The 15,278-nt window shown below is 39.1% G+C and overlaps 1 protein-coding gene across 11 annotated transcripts in view; it reads right to left on the minus strand.

Moving 5' to 3' along the window:
* Positions 1-15,278, minus strand: part of szt2 (SZT2 subunit of KICSTOR complex) — a 62,107-nt gene that overhangs the window by 45,179 nt on the left and 1,650 nt on the right. For 6 of the 11 annotated variants that reach the window (XM_087783831.1, XM_087783833.1, XM_087783832.1 and 3 more), the window contains exons 6-31: positions 14,603-14,761; positions 14,432-14,538; positions 14,158-14,368; positions 12,682-12,852; positions 12,369-12,600; positions 12,165-12,294; positions 11,036-11,181; positions 10,811-10,963; positions 10,586-10,700; positions 10,304-10,509; positions 9,008-9,244; positions 8,845-8,923; positions 8,684-8,772; positions 7,871-8,039; positions 7,681-7,798; positions 6,999-7,112; positions 6,707-6,910; positions 6,527-6,624; positions 5,375-5,513; positions 4,879-5,190; positions 4,246-4,444; positions 3,928-3,975; positions 1,819-1,946; positions 1,516-1,759; positions 456-627; positions 183-272 (exon numbers count right to left, since the gene is read on the minus strand). In XM_087783831.1, coding sequence (XP_087639957.1) covers positions 183-272; positions 456-627; positions 1,516-1,759; positions 1,819-1,946; positions 3,928-3,975; positions 4,246-4,444; positions 4,879-5,190; positions 5,375-5,513; positions 6,527-6,624; positions 6,707-6,910; positions 6,999-7,112; positions 7,681-7,798; positions 7,871-8,039; positions 8,684-8,772; positions 8,845-8,923; positions 9,008-9,244; positions 10,304-10,509; positions 10,586-10,700; positions 10,811-10,963; positions 11,036-11,181; positions 12,165-12,294; positions 12,369-12,600; positions 12,682-12,852; positions 14,158-14,368; positions 14,432-14,538; positions 14,603-14,761 — 4,070 coding nt within the window. Of the gene's footprint in view, positions 1-182; positions 273-455; positions 628-1,515; positions 1,760-1,818; positions 1,947-3,927; positions 3,976-4,245; positions 4,445-4,878; positions 5,191-5,374; positions 5,514-6,526; positions 6,625-6,706; positions 6,911-6,998; positions 7,113-7,680; positions 7,799-7,870; positions 8,040-8,683; positions 8,773-8,844; positions 8,924-9,007; positions 9,245-10,303; positions 10,510-10,585; positions 10,701-10,810; positions 10,964-11,035; positions 11,182-12,164; positions 12,295-12,368; positions 12,601-12,681; positions 12,853-14,157; positions 14,369-14,431; positions 14,539-14,602; positions 14,766-15,278 lie in introns of all 11 variants that reach the window. The other 5 variants (XM_087783840.1, XM_087783837.1, XM_087783834.1 and 2 more) reach the window with 2 other exon arrangements.

Genomic DNA, 15,278 nt, shown 5'->3' on the forward strand with positions numbered 1-15,278 from the left:
TTATTTTCTTTTAATTTAGGCAGTTTGACTCGAACAGGTCCTCGTTGCTCTTTGTACTTTAAATTAAAGCAAATGCTCACTGTTGACACAAATCGAATGAAACTAATGCATTGAAAAGATGATAAATAAAAGAAAGGTTTAACACTACGGATGAACGTACTACTCAAATAACTTCCACTCACCTCTTTCTTGGATAAAGGACAGTAAAAGAAGTAATGTGGATTTGACGGAACAGTCTTGAAGTATTGAGACACAGTCGCCATGAATTTATCCTGTCAATGAGATCAGAGACAAGAATGTGAGAACACAGAATGTGACACTCTTATGCAGCAATTGAGAGAAATATTTGTCATACTAGGCACTAGAGAATATTCTTATTCATGAATAGAATCTCTCTGTGATGGTAATACATTCAGAAAATGACTGTAATCACTGTAATAGTCAGGGTGCATCACCTGAATGATCTTGTGCAGATCTGGACAAACTTCACATTTGGGCTGACTCCAGAGCAGCGTCAGAGGGAATGCTGGCATCTTGGAAGTTCTGGGATCATCTGGGTCCAATAGAGATGCGGCAGGAGTAGACTTCTCTCGAGAGTCAGCTTCACTTGCATCCTCCACTTCAACGCTGAAGGAAAACGTTGAAGAGGCATAAATCAAAAACAACCTGGTTTTATTAAAGAATCTATGTATCAAAATCCAAGGGAAACATTTTCTTTCTTTTTAGGCGTGTGTAAGAATCTGCAGGACGGTATTAATCATATAAAAAGGATTTATGGTAGTATTGTTCGAGTACTTGACTCTGCTGTTTCAGAATTTTACGGACCAGATGAATTTTGACCAGGGGTCTAAAAACCCATTCAAAAAAGAACAGAGATGTTGCAGGTTTTTGTTACAACCAGTCAATCACACATAAGTTAACGAATCAGGTGTTAGCTTAAACAAGTAGCACCTGAATGTCAATCAACTGATTTCAGTCTTCAGACACCTGATTGGTTCAACTATACTTAGTTGAATGGTTGGATCCAAAACCTGGACCTGGGTTTGAGACCACATGACTATTGACGAAGTCGTGACTGCTTTCATTTGTTTTGAAACCAAAATATGTCCAAACATCAGCTTTTAAATCTGCTGGAGTCTACTGTATCCTCTCGTCCTCAGTCATCACATGATTTTGTTGCTCCTTTAGCTTCGGAGTACGTAATGACTGGGCAGGAAGTTTAATTGCAACACAAAAATTAACAAACACCTTGATTTTTTGTACACTAATTGTAAATAAACAATGACTTTATTATTTTTTTTTACACAGACCTTATTGAAATGTACATTAAAAACTATGATAGAAAATTCCAAACGATTTAAAAACAAAAACAAATGTATAAATAATTATTATTTTTAAGGTAAAATGTAATCGATAATGCATGCGGTTGAAAAAAAAAAAAGCATAATATATCAGGGAATTGATAATTTCTTAAACCCCTACCTACCTCCTATTTCTACTTTATGACAAGTTTACCTGTTGGAGGGGGTGAGGATGGATTTGACATCCGGTCGTTCTAGCACAACGTCTCCGATGCTAAAGGTGGGAGGGCTGTAGGCGGAGGAACCTCCACTCTCGTTGAAAACCCTGATGTGTCCGCAGAGGGTCTGCAGGAAGGAAGTGATGTCGATCTCCTGCAGGGATTCCTCACAGTAGTCCATGGCCAACAAAACATCCATGGAGTGGATGTTGTAAGACTGCTGCAGGCTCCTGTAAACACCTGCAAGCACATGTTGTTATAAACACCAAAAAGAAGGATGGACTCTCAAGAAATGTCACCTTTGACGAAGCTGTGGTGGTAATGCTCCTGCAGCAGGCCGCAGTAGTTTGCCAACTCCTTGTTTTTGTGCGGTTGAGCCAGAAGTTCAGACCAGGGAGATGGACTGCTTCGGTCCTGAGACAGTGACCTGTAACATTTAGAAACATAGAATGATGCCAAACGTCCTTGTCTGCCCTGGTGTGGCCAGTGGATCCAAAATGACCCCAATTTGGCTGGAATACATCAAAAATATACATGGATTAGAGTCGAAAGCCAAAGCATTTTAGCACTAAGTTCTCTGTAGTGAGAAAGACCAACAAGCCTGTGAGTGACAGCTGGATATTCATGAGTCTTAAACACAAAGGCAACAATCAAACATCAACATTTATGTTCATTGACTGCAAATAGAAACGCACATGTCATTAAGTAGAGCATATATACACAAAGAAAGAAAATGTATTTGTTGTGTGTGTGTCGGGATCACATGAAAAGATTGACCAAAGCATCACTTTCATCGTGGACAAACTTTGTCAGAACTAAATATTTTCTTTAAAATCATACCATAAATGAACTACATCAGATCGTTCATAGTCAAACCATTTTATCTTGGGTCGTACGACACTTATTCCAACACCTCTGCAACATGTCTTCATTGTTTTTCAAACATTTTAATCATTCTCTACAATGTCATCATCAGCTACTGAGACTGATCTTTGGGTTAAACAATGCATTTTCCTAAATGAGAGGGTTTTGATTCAGTAAACTTGTATTTTTGTGTTTTATATTCATTTTTGGCTGCTGGCAAGTCAATTTAATGCAGAATCACACACGCTGACTCCAAAGGAATTGGCAGCAAAAGCAAATCACCTTACACAGACTTTTTTCTTTTTTGCTCATATTAAAAAGTAAAAGAAATGTATATGGTTTTATATTCAATTGGGGTATCCAATGTTATGTCATTATTATTCATTGTCATTTTATTTTGTGCTGTATTATCCATTTATGTTGTGCAGTGCTGTGTTATCTAATGTTTTTATTTTTACAGTGGAAAAGTTAAATAAATACATTTCATTTAAATAAATTAATGTATCAAACGATTACTCTCAGTTCCTCATAATATGGCCTACAAAAAAGTAGTTGTACTATATGTGTTGATTCTATCATAAGTTGTGTTGGTCAAACTACAATGACTCGGATAGTTATACCCAAAAAAAATAAATTTAAATTAAATGGCGATTAAAAACTCGAGAATCTTGATATTAGGCACAAAGTAAAACATAGCACTGAGCGACCTCTCAGCCCTCTATATTTATTAACCCATATTTTATAAGAACTAGTCATCAGTCATTAGTCTCCCTCATCTTCTGAACATAAATGAGAAGGTGACAACTCAAGTGTTCCCACAAAGTTTCAAATGTTCTTACAAACACTTAAACATTGCTTCAGTGTGAGTGTTTTTCAACGCTTCACTATGAACATCAGAGTGAGTTTCTGTGCAAGTGTGTTTTAGGAATTGGGAGTCAAAGGTCATTCTTGGAAGGAAGAGTGAGATGGTGTCAAATGATTTTCTGCAGTGTGATCGAGTACGTCTTTAGCATTTCCTGAGATGGTTTTTAATGACCAATTTTGAGCTTTCCTATTACAGCTTTGGTTGACCATGAGAGCTTCCCATAAGAGGAATGGAGACAGAGTTTGAATTCATTTCCATAATGGCTAAAGTACCGAGTGAACTTTTTGAAATGTTCAAGAGAATAAACAGGAGGACGACTAAACCCATGTTCTCTCTTGTAATGCAAACACATTGCAGCGGTGATGGACTTTTCAGCACATTCATTACAACAGTAAATATACTCATTAACCACCGGGTGGAGCCAGAAACTAATGCGTTAAATCTTACAAAGTGCTGCTTAAAAGCAGGTGTAAGTCAGGGTTCAGGTTATTGGGGGTACAGTTGTGTGTGCATCTTGACATGCTAGGTGTGCTTTGCGTGTGGAGAGACAGACAGCTGTGGCAGGGAGTCAGATCAGCAACACTTTTGACAGTCCAGCAAGGAGAAGCAAATCCTCAGGGTGAACGCAGCACCTCACCAGAGACGGAAGGAGAGCAAGAACCGAGTTGAGCAGTGCTACCTGAATTTCATCTGCTGATACATCTCCCAGGACCCAGCATCTCGAGGTCTACTCCCAACCGTGGAGACAACCAAAGACAGACATGTTAACAGCTGCACATCAAATGTTGTCACACAGTAGACATTTGACTTTCAGGTTTCGTTCCCTTCCACTTCAAAAATGGACCGAGTCACATAAAAAAAGCCTTCGCTTCAACGTGAATCATTAGAGTGAACTCCCACACACATCAAAACTTACTTTCACTCCTCTCTCTCCTCTGAAAGAGACTCGGAGCGTAGCTCCTGTGTCAAATATGTCTCCGTCTGCTTAGGTCAGTACCTGAAGAAGATGTCTCGGGGCTGACGGCTCGGGTTGGGGTGCACCAGCTGCTCCTTCAGGTGCTCCAGTGAGCAGCTGTACACGTAAACTGGACACTTGAACTGGTTGCTGTTCTCCTGGGAAACCTGCCGGCTGAAGCTGATGCGGAAATCTTCTCTGTTGGGTTCAGAGAATTGAACTCCCTCCCTGTCGCCACCACCTGGAGGATAAAAACGGAAAATAGAGAAATAGTTCAAAGGCTGCTTTAACTTAATACGATTATTTATTCGATTAAATTATCTATTCATCCATGAATTGATGAATTATTTAATTTTATAAAATGATCAATTTAATCAGCTCAATTACCCTTACTTTATTTTATTCTCCTTAGTTCATTTGTTTTTATAATTTTATTTTATAAGGTCAACACAAAAGAAAATCCTGTTTGGTTTTGAATACTTGCAATAAACATTTTCTGATTCTGAAGATGATTTTTCTCAGAAAAGCTATGTTTAAAATAAGCATGATCATGCACAAATCCGCAAATATACAGAATATAACTTCACATTTGGTCATGGAAAACATTTCTAATTATTCAAAACTTGTGTAAGTATAACAAAAAAAAGGGGTTCAGAGCTCCATCCCGGGACTGACCAGAGCCTCGAGTCGGCGTCTCGGCCTCCATCGTTCCGTTGTCCCAGCTGTCAGGATCCACGCTGAGGTACTCGACCGGTAGGGTCTGGCCCTCTGGCTGCGGCGAGAGCATCGGTGACCGGGCTGTGAATTGACCGCTGCTGGAGCTCCTTCGCATCCTGTCGGCGAAACCGACGCTGGACTCGGACCTGTCCAGACCGCTGGACAACGAGTCAGCCTGTGACTTGTTGCTGGGAGTCAGGGTGTCGTCATCCTGTGTGCTCGGGTGACACTGGGATGTCTCCAGGCACGACGTCATCAACATCAATACATCTGAAAAACAATAAGATGAACAAACATTTAGACTCTCAGAGTATGACAACAAATAAAATTGTTAATTGTATCATTATTTTGTCTCATTGCCTAAATTATCCTACAGCAACAAACTGTCTAGTGAACGATGACAAACTCAATCAATAACTAGCAGCAGCAGCAGCAGCAGCATTAGTGAGCCTACCCTGGAAGGTTGCTGGGAGGAAGGTGAGGATGATCTGGTGAGAACCAATATGCTTGGCGTAGCATCTCCACTGTGGCACCGAGCAGCTTCTGTCAGCAAGCAAAGGTCCCTCATCCACCAGGTCTGCATTACTGAAGCTCTGCAACAACACATCATTATTATGACTCGACAAATGTGGATCACGCTTTCTGTTTTTCCTTCTTATTTCATCCTCCATGGAGGTGATCTCCTTGTATTTGTTGGTTTGTAAACACTAAATATGGATCACTGCCATGAGAAAATCCGATAAAATTAGTATTGTATCCTATAATCCATCTCTGTTCAGAATGCGCAATATATTGTTGTTCTTGTCTATATATTTAAAAAAAATGTTATTATTGATTTATACAGTGGGTGACATTGTTCGAACTTTAAGGGGAGCTCAGGCAAAAATCAATGGTCACCAACCCCAGTCTGTGAGAAATTTGATAATAGGAATAAAAATGACATCATTCTTTTTTGTATTGATTAATAAAGTCTGAAATTTGATTTAATTAAGTCCGATTTTCTCATAAAATAAACCTGTAGTCAAACTAGTCAAAATGACTTAAACACAACCTCTATTTGGGGCCATTTTGGTGCAGAGAAACTAATCCAGTATTTTTGCTGGTGTGTTTTAATATACTTAAAGTTCATTTCTTTTTGCAGGCAATGCTTTTTCATTTTTGCCATTTTTAAAATGTGAAAGTTGGTCCATGAAAACATCACTGTCATTTAACCCACCTGAAGTGCAAAAAGGTTGCTGAACCCTGAATTAGAAGACTGCATAATAACATAAAAGTTTGATTCTTGTTCATAAATCACAGTTTTTGCATAAAGAGAAGACAATTTTGCATCAATCATATTGTGTAAGTATATTGTCAAAAGCACTTGCAATGTGCTCCTTGGCACATGTATGTTGAGACTTCATGTTCAAGTGGTACATATATTTGAAAAATGTATTAATATCCATTTCATATTATACCAAAAATACTAAAGAATGTTTCTCTCTGTGAAAAGCAAGTACTCCAGACACAAAGATACAAAACGTGAACAAATATCACATTATTTCTGATTTGAATCAACAAGGAATACTTTGGGGTAATTTTTTAAACTTTTAATAAAGGGATTTACCTGTAAAGTGCTGGAGGATCCCATTACTTCTTTATTGCTTGTGGTTGTGTGGAACGATGCAACAGTTTCCTGTCTTTCCACTGGCTTCACAAACTCCTCTGCAACACGACAACAAGCATAACTCTGGTTGGATCGAGGTCTGCAGGAATGTTCAGGTTCATCCTGATCTTGAACCCTCACCTTTGATTAAAGGCAGAGAGAACGGTGCAACGTGACCCTCCCTCTCACGCTCCAAGATGTGCTGCATGAAGCTGATGTGATCATTGTTGACCAATGGGATCTCTCGATCACTCAGATCTTGCTCCAGGCTGCTGTGGAAGAGACTGAGCAGCAGCTCGTTGGGCAAGCAGGGACCGCCGAGAAGCTGATCCTCATTTGCTGCATCTGCACGATAGAAAAATATAAACAAAACGAAAAACAACAGAGTTTGTGGGGGGGTTTCTCATTGAGTGATACTTGAGCGTGATTGTACCTTTGCAGAAGGTGAGAAAGAAGAGCTCCACCTGTTGGCACTTTGGCAGCAGCTGAATGAGGTCAAAGTGAAAGGGAACCATGTGAATAGTGTCCTCCGGTGCTGAGACCTCACCTGGAAACAACAAACACAACCAAGAGGTCAAGAAATGACAAAAGTTTTAATGTGACATTAAGGGTAAACTTTTCTAGGTCATTTATGGAGTCAGAGAAAAATAAAAATAAATGTTTTATTGTTTTTGTTTTGGATCAATATATTTGATGTTGTTTTGTTGCATCCGAAACTATGCATTTTCATTCTGTATGACATTCATTACATTACATTTAATTATAACTTTTTAATATTCTTTTTAGAATCTTCTTAAATTTGAAACAAATATTTTGTAATTAGGCACATGTATATCATATTTGAATGTTTTTAATTGTTTTAAATCATTCTTTTTATGTACAATTGATATAAAGTGTGAAATAAATATTTATAAGCTTTTTTTGCCGTTTTTTTTATCAAAGTTTTATTTTAGGCCTTGATGATTGCCACATGTATGTGTAAATAAAGTGGCACCTTAAGACATGTGATTCTAAGAGGTAAATTAAGTAGATGAAAGAGGAAAAGTGAAAAGTTTCCATACAAAAAACCTTAAATACATAATTTAAAAAACTCCTGATCAGCTTTAAATATTTACCTTTGGCATCATTGACTGCTATGGGCAGTGAGAAGGACTGGTCCTTATTCTGACACAGTTGACTCACATACTCAAACGTCATCATGGTGGACATGCAGCTGAAATCACGTGGAAGGATCTTCAAAACCAAATATCAAAATCGTTAGGATTAATTTATCAGCAGTTGAAAACTGAAAAAGGTTTTACGCACAGCTTGAGGAATCTGGTCGTATGTGAGCCCCTCAAGGTGGCGATGTTGCCATGTGCAGTTTGTGACTGTGCCCGTCTGAGGTTCCACCCAACACTCTGTGATCAAGTTCAACTCAGTGTCCAGATCCACAGGCTCCACCTCGGTGTCATTATCGTCATCAGTGGAGAAACTGGAATCAAGCAGGAACAACAAATACGTGATTGTGGCTGTGATGCTGTTTACATTAGTTACACAAACAATAACGGTTTAGAAAGATCATGTAGAAAAACACATAAACTGCATATAACTCAGATTAGTTCTGAGATTTGTGTGAATCAAGAACCTGACAAATTAAAAAATATATATAGTAAATTACTTGTTTATTTGACAATCTACAAAATCTACAGATAATGACAATAATAAAATATTGATGATTTTCTCAGTTTATCCCTGAAATTGTATGTGAATCATGGTAACATTTTTCACAGGATTTAATTTGTCCAGGGCTTTGAATATAATATAGCCATTCCAACGTCATTGAATGCACCACATCTTCAGCAATGTGCTGAAGGTTTTCTCGTCTCATCTCACTGAAGCTATTTTAGTAGTTATTTTTCGTAAAAATTCAGCGGTTCAGTCTTGTTTAGGTTAATTAGCAGTGGCTTCATTATTCACTTTATTGTTATTTTACCAGGGTGGTGCTGAAGTGAGCATCTAAAATAATAACAGTCAATTACCATCACTCATTACCGTTAATAGAAACTAAAATCAAATTTTGATGAAGTACCCAGCTTTAGTGACGCAACAAAAAAAACACAAAAGCGTCAGTAATACCTGTCTTTAGTGGAGGTGCAGTGAGGCGGGAAGAGAATGTACTGAACAATGCAGGAGTGACTCTCTGAGTCAGAGTCGCTGGACATGCCCTGTAATACAATTACATGTATTAAGCATCATAGTTATAATTTACTTGAGTGCGAGATCCGACACTTCTTCACCTTCATCGGTAGCTCGATCACCATGTTGACGATGCCCTCTCCGCTTGAAGCGAAATTAAAACCTTCGGAGATACGGATCCTACACGTGTAGCAAGCAAAAGTTAAGAATTCATATTAATATATCAGTTCAAAGAGTTTAGGTACAAATGGAGCGAACACTCACTCTGACAGCATAGATAAGATGTGGGCAACTGCCTGCATGGCGACAGCAGCGCCTTGACAACTCTGCACCGCCCACACCCAGCGCTGGTGCAGGAAGTAGCGAGACAGAGAGGCCAGTGTGGAAGACGCCGTGCGGTTGGCGGCCATGCTTAATGGCACAGCACTGTTGGAAGGTTGCGGGAAGTTTTCCATGTTGAAGATGAAAGGAGTCCTGAAGTCCAAAGGCAACTTGTCGTACCTACAGACCAGTGGTGGGCAATTAAAATTTCCTCTGGGGCCACAATTTTATACAGTGTCTTTTCCGTAGGGGCCATCAAACAAAGCGAAAAGTATAAAATCAAGTTATAAAAATAATCTTAATAGGCTAAAGTTATTATATATTATATTATATGCAACTTTTTCAATCGTTATAAAAGCCTTTTGTTTCCAAATATTTTTTTGAATTAATTTAAATCTTTATTTGGGGCAATGAATACTTACAAAAATGCCAAATCAGAGGGAAAAAGTCCAAAACAAAAAACACTATAGTTATAGTTAGAGACCATAAAAGAATAATTAAAAAAAGATATGCAATACAATTCTTAGTTGCTACATTATCTTTTACCTCATTAGGGTCACATTAATACAGTCAGAGGGGCCTCTCGGCCACACATTGCCCATGTCTTCTCTAGAGTAGATAATGTGCAATAATAAAACATACTAAGTTTACCTGTGATAATATGCTCGACCAAAGATCTGCTGCTAAATAGTCATCGTGTCGAACTCAAAGATCAAAGCTGATCATCGTTCAGAAGATGCCAGTGTTTAAGATAAGATAAGGAAAATAGATTATCAATGTAAACAGTTATACAGAGGCTTCCATTAAGAACTAAATTAATGTTAGGTTGAGCCTCCAACTACCTGTTACAGACAGATTGGCGAGTACAGATTGTGTTTGGTCCCCCTAAACTACATTCTTTGCATTGTAGAGAGAAATCCTTTCAGATATATTTATCAACTGATGAACTTTAATCCACGTATCTTGATGCCAGCTGTTATAACCATATAACAATTTGTGTTGAGTACCTTTTGGGAGACCAGTGGCACCTTTTAAATTTAAATTCACTAGACTCTCAAACATCTAAATAGTTAGACCTGTTGTTATAGTTATGTTTTCAGACTTCAATAAGCTTTATATCACATGATATTCAAGTTCAGTTCAGCAGACCCCCACATGGCTTGGATTATTTGGTTCGCATTTATGTTTCATTGAAAGGAATAAGTCACCAGAACATTTGAAATAACTTGAAGCACAGACCTGATGAGAAGCTTCTCCAGAGGTTTGTTGAGCACCACCACACAAGGTCTGTCCGACAGAGCGGGCTTAGGTATGGCGATGGAGGGAGACTTGGAAGGCGACGGATTTCCGACCAACTTCCTTTTGGCCTTGGGGGTGGCCTCTTTGTTTTGAACCCGGTGCGGGAATCGAAGTTTGAGGATCTGATCTCTCAGCTCGTCCACGATCTAGAAAAAAACATGTTATTGTGTGTCCAACTGAACACGTGGTTTATCATATTCATTTTTGAGATCGGCTCCGTACCTTATTCCTCACATGTGCTTGTGTTCCGATGGGGAAACCTAGACGCAGGACAATGCAGGGCGTCTTGGAAATGAGACGCACGAGGTAGAAAGAGGTGGGAGGCTGGTCGGGTAAACTGGGAAGAGCAGCACAATCTCTGGTTACTGATGAACATTCTGTGCAAAGCATTGACTTTTTTTTTGTGAACGTATTCTGTGTTGTGAAGATCAGCTTCTCGCCTCTCACCTGTAAATTAGTTTCACATACGAGTAACCCTCCACCAGGACGAAGCTGCTCCAGTCCCTCAGCAGAGAAGTCAGGGCTGAGTGAGAGATTCGACACTGGATGGTGCTGTAGCGTCCATTGTTCCCAGCTGTGTGCAGATGTTTGGGTACTGGCCTAAAAGAAAAGGCAACATCCGTCAGAAAACTAAAAAAAAAAATCGGACTCTATTAAAGAGAGGAGCCTCACATGTCGTGTTCAAGGATGATGGCGATACGATGCATGTGCAACCATCTCTGCCAGAAGTTGGCGTCCATGGAGAGAACAGGCTTCCAGTATGAGGCAAACTGGGATTGAGAGAAGTCTTTGGACCCACTGTGCTGCAGCGACAGAACCTTGAGGAAACCAGATGGAGGAAAGTTAGTATTCATTTTAAAATGATACGTTCCACGCACACGGTTCAGGACCAGAGGAGAGAAATCCTTCCAGGCTGTTGCTCCTAAGCTTTGGAACGATCTTCCTCTCACTCTGTGTTTGATGATCAACTGACTCTTTCAAGAAACATCTTAAGACTTTCTTATTTGTTCAGGCTTTTCCTTGATTTTCTGGAACTCCTGTGTTTGTGTTGGTGTTAGCTTGACCTTTAAAGTATATATTTTATTGAATATTGTTTTGATTGTTTAAGCGCTTTGTGACCCTGGTCTTGAAAAGCGCTCTATAAATACAAATAACTTACTTACATTTTGTAAAATTTTCTAATGAATATAATCATCTCATTGTATTCAAAGATAGCTGTATCTGCAGAACATACGCCCTTTTCAAACCTCACGTTTGCAAGGTAAAATTATGAAAAAAAACGTAAGGACAATCAATTTTACTTTAGTCATAGTTTGCATGTTTTTTCCGTTTTTAAAGGCAATGGATATCCAGCAGGAGTGTTTCAAAATGTACCAGTTTGTCACCTCAACCAGTGTTTCCCAATCCCAGGACCATGCACACAGCATTTGTTACTGTACCATTCAGAAAGACAAAAATAATACCAAATAATAACATAGTAAATAATTCATTTATATTTATTTTAACTGTCTAAAAGAGGTTTTATAAGAAAAGACAAGGTTGCATCTGAAATAACATTAGCATGTCACTTTTGACATGTCCCTCTGCTTTCTTCAGTCAAGTCTATTTTAAAAAAGCACCTGTGAATTAGTGAAAATAAGTAAAACACAAACTCTATAAGAGACCATCTTGTTGTAGACAAACTAGTCTAGAGCTCCTGCCGATTCAGCATTGTGTATTTATGCACTTAATATTTAATATAATAGGTATAATGCTGACACTAAACACGCCTTCATGACACTGTCAAGTCTGGACACAGTACCGGAGTAGTGGATCCAGGAGGGATGTAGAACAGTGGAACTCCATTTTTTGTGCTCTCAGGGATGGTGTAGTTCTCAGGAATTGAATTAAAAGACTGCAGGTGCACCAACATCTGGTCCGTCTGATTGATGCTGTGTGGAAAAAAAAAAGCACAGAACGTCACATCGCAATAAATCCTACAATGCATCTCTGTGTGGAGTCAAACCTCTGGAGCGTGTTCCAGAAGCGGCGGATGACAGTCGTGCGGTACGGGCTGGTGATGGGCTTCCTTTGGGTGCAGCTGATGTCGTGCAATATGTCGTAGCTTCCCTCCATCGTCACCTCCACTCTCGTGGTGCGATTGGAAGGCTCCAGCGGCCAAGTGGCTGCTGCCACATACTCGATGTGCATGTTGTGTTTCCACAGCAACACCAGTTTCACCTCCAGCTGAGTTCCACCTGCAGACCAAGATCAATATAGAGAGATAACAAGAACCGATACAGTTGATATTTATTAACAATAAAGTCTTCTTTCCAGACCTTTGGTCAGGCTGATCTCCCTGATGGTGTAGCCCTCTCTGAGGCGCACGGACACCACGCTGACCAGGTGAGCGTGTACCTCCTTCTCCGTGTGCTTCTTCCTCCTCATGACCAGTGCTGGGTTTCCACTGGCGGACACCAGGTGCTCATTGAACAACTTGTGCTGAGAAACTAAAAGAAGAACTTCAGTGAGTTCATCAGGTGGTGGCAGCGTTTGATTCACTATTCACATTTCGACTCAGATTTTTAAAGACCTTTTATATTCACTGGTGTGATTTCCAGTTGGTCGCAAATGTTTGACATTTCATGAAGTTGCATTAATGCAATAATATTTATGAAAGCATTAACCCGTACTTGTGAGCAAATCACCAGGATCTGTGGCCAGACCAGGAAGTGTGTGGACCGTAGCTTGGGGAATTGACAAAGATCTTCCTTTGGTTGATAGAAAGGTGTTGCGTTTTATAGAATGTGTATGTGTACATTTAAGTTTCTAAAAAATAAGAGTGTAAGTGCTGGGTGTGATGTCTTCAACAGGTGATAGCTCTAACAAGTTATGTACCTAATATGACATAGTACTCACAAAAACAGTGCTTTTGGCATTCAATGTTTACTTTTCACACTTGTGTGGGTATCATGTGACTTGATCGCCCAAACGGTTGAAGAAGACAAAGCTGCTCTAATCATTTTACACTCACGTATAATTAAGATTAGGGGTGTGAGAGAAAGAAACAATAGTCTTAAGTATTGAAACATTTTTTACGATACTGCATCAATATTCAATACGACTTTATCAATTTTTTGTAAAATTTTATGGCTATTAAATCACATTTATTTTTTATTATAGTAATTTTACGGGTTAATATTTCAATGAAGCGTGTGTGATCAAATAATTTGATTTTTCAAATATTCACGGCGTTTGTTCTTTTGGTGGCTAGATGACAGCAGCCATGAGGATGAGAGGATACAGTCGACTCCAGCAGCTTTTAAAGCTGATGTTTGGACATATTTTGGTTTCAAATAAAATCAAAGAAGTTACGACTTCGTCAAGAGTGGTTTGTAAATTCTGCAACACCAGAGTCAAGCACTCAACAATACTATAAATATATCCTTATTACTACAGTATCACAATATATTAAAATCAGTTCCCCTGTATCATGATACATATCATATAGGCAGATTTTTGTCAATACACACCCCTAGTTAAGATAAAACAGATTCAAAATAACAACAATTGCGCAATTGTTTTATTCACAGCTCCATAAAAATAAAAATAATAAATATTTAATTTTTTTTTTTTAAATCACAAAACATTACATAACAGATTTCATATAAAATGCTGTGTAGACTTTTTTGCCAATTTAACTGATCGTGTTTGAAAGCTCAGTGTCATTGAATGGCTCCTGATGACAATCTTCACAACACTAATTGTTGCGTCTTTTCCCCACATTTATACAACGCAATTACAAAGGGTCTCACCGCAGAAGTATTCCGAGTTCATAGACTCCGGTGTCTTGAGGAAGGAGTAGGTGAGGAAGGCTTTGTGGTAGGCATTCATCTCCTGGCTGTTCAGGTCTGGCTCCGGGCACGTTGGTAGGTAGGAGCCGAATGTTGCCAGCGAGATGAACTTCATCAGCTCCACGTTGGGGATGTAGCCAAAGCTGCAGTCGTACGAGTAGGCCCCGCCCACCTACACAAACAAGCTCTTAGTATCAGAACACAAGACGAACAACTGACTGGTATAAAAAAGCACCTGCACAAAGGAGCAAGTGATGGTGCCGCTTCTCAGCTGGTTGAGGAGAGTTTCACACACGGCTACATCAGGAACGCTGGTCACTCCATCTGTGATGATAATGATTCCTGGAAGAGCGAGAAAGGTTAGAGAGCATCACTGTGCAGAAACTCTGCTGAGGACAAACCACACCTGCACTGGAGTTCGGAGGCAACAGCTGGAGAGCCAAGATACCCTGGCGTACCATACTGACGAGTCCCATGTCTGCAGACACCATCGAGACCCCCTGCTTCCTCTGGGGCTGCCCATCCATCTGGATGTTATTGAGATTTGACCTCTGGAGTTGATCTGCTGACTATAAAGGCAAAAAAACATGTGTGACATCATAGTTTTAAGATAAGGGATTCTGACTTTTTAAAGATTAAGTAAGAATGAGATATGCCTTTATTCTAACCGCATTTAAGGATGCCACAGCAGCAATGATTAACAATACGAACACACAGTCATACAGCATCCATAATAAATGAAAAATAAACATAAGAATAAACAATAATAAATAATTGAAATTAAATAAATAAAATAAAATAAGAAAAATAATAGATTAAGTGTTGATTAAATAAAAAAAACAATTATTAAAGTATAAATACACACAGTGGGGGAAGGAGTTACAACAATATTATTTTTTAAATGAGATATCCTGACTGCAGTACGCACGAAGAAGCGGCGGAATCTCTCCATCTTAAAGCGCATGACTTGTTTCCTTTAGTATGGTGTAAGTTTTTTACTCAAATGTGAGCCTCAAATAAACGTAGAGGCAAAGCAATGTCATTATGTATATAATTATGTATATCAGCTGAGCTACAGTAGG

The sequence above is a fragment of the Callionymus lyra genome, chromosome 2 (genome assembly GCF_982586985.1).
Source record: "Callionymus lyra chromosome 2, fCalLyr1.hap1.1, whole genome shotgun sequence".
Taxonomy (NCBI): domain Eukaryota; kingdom Metazoa; phylum Chordata; class Actinopteri; order Syngnathiformes; family Callionymidae; genus Callionymus; species Callionymus lyra.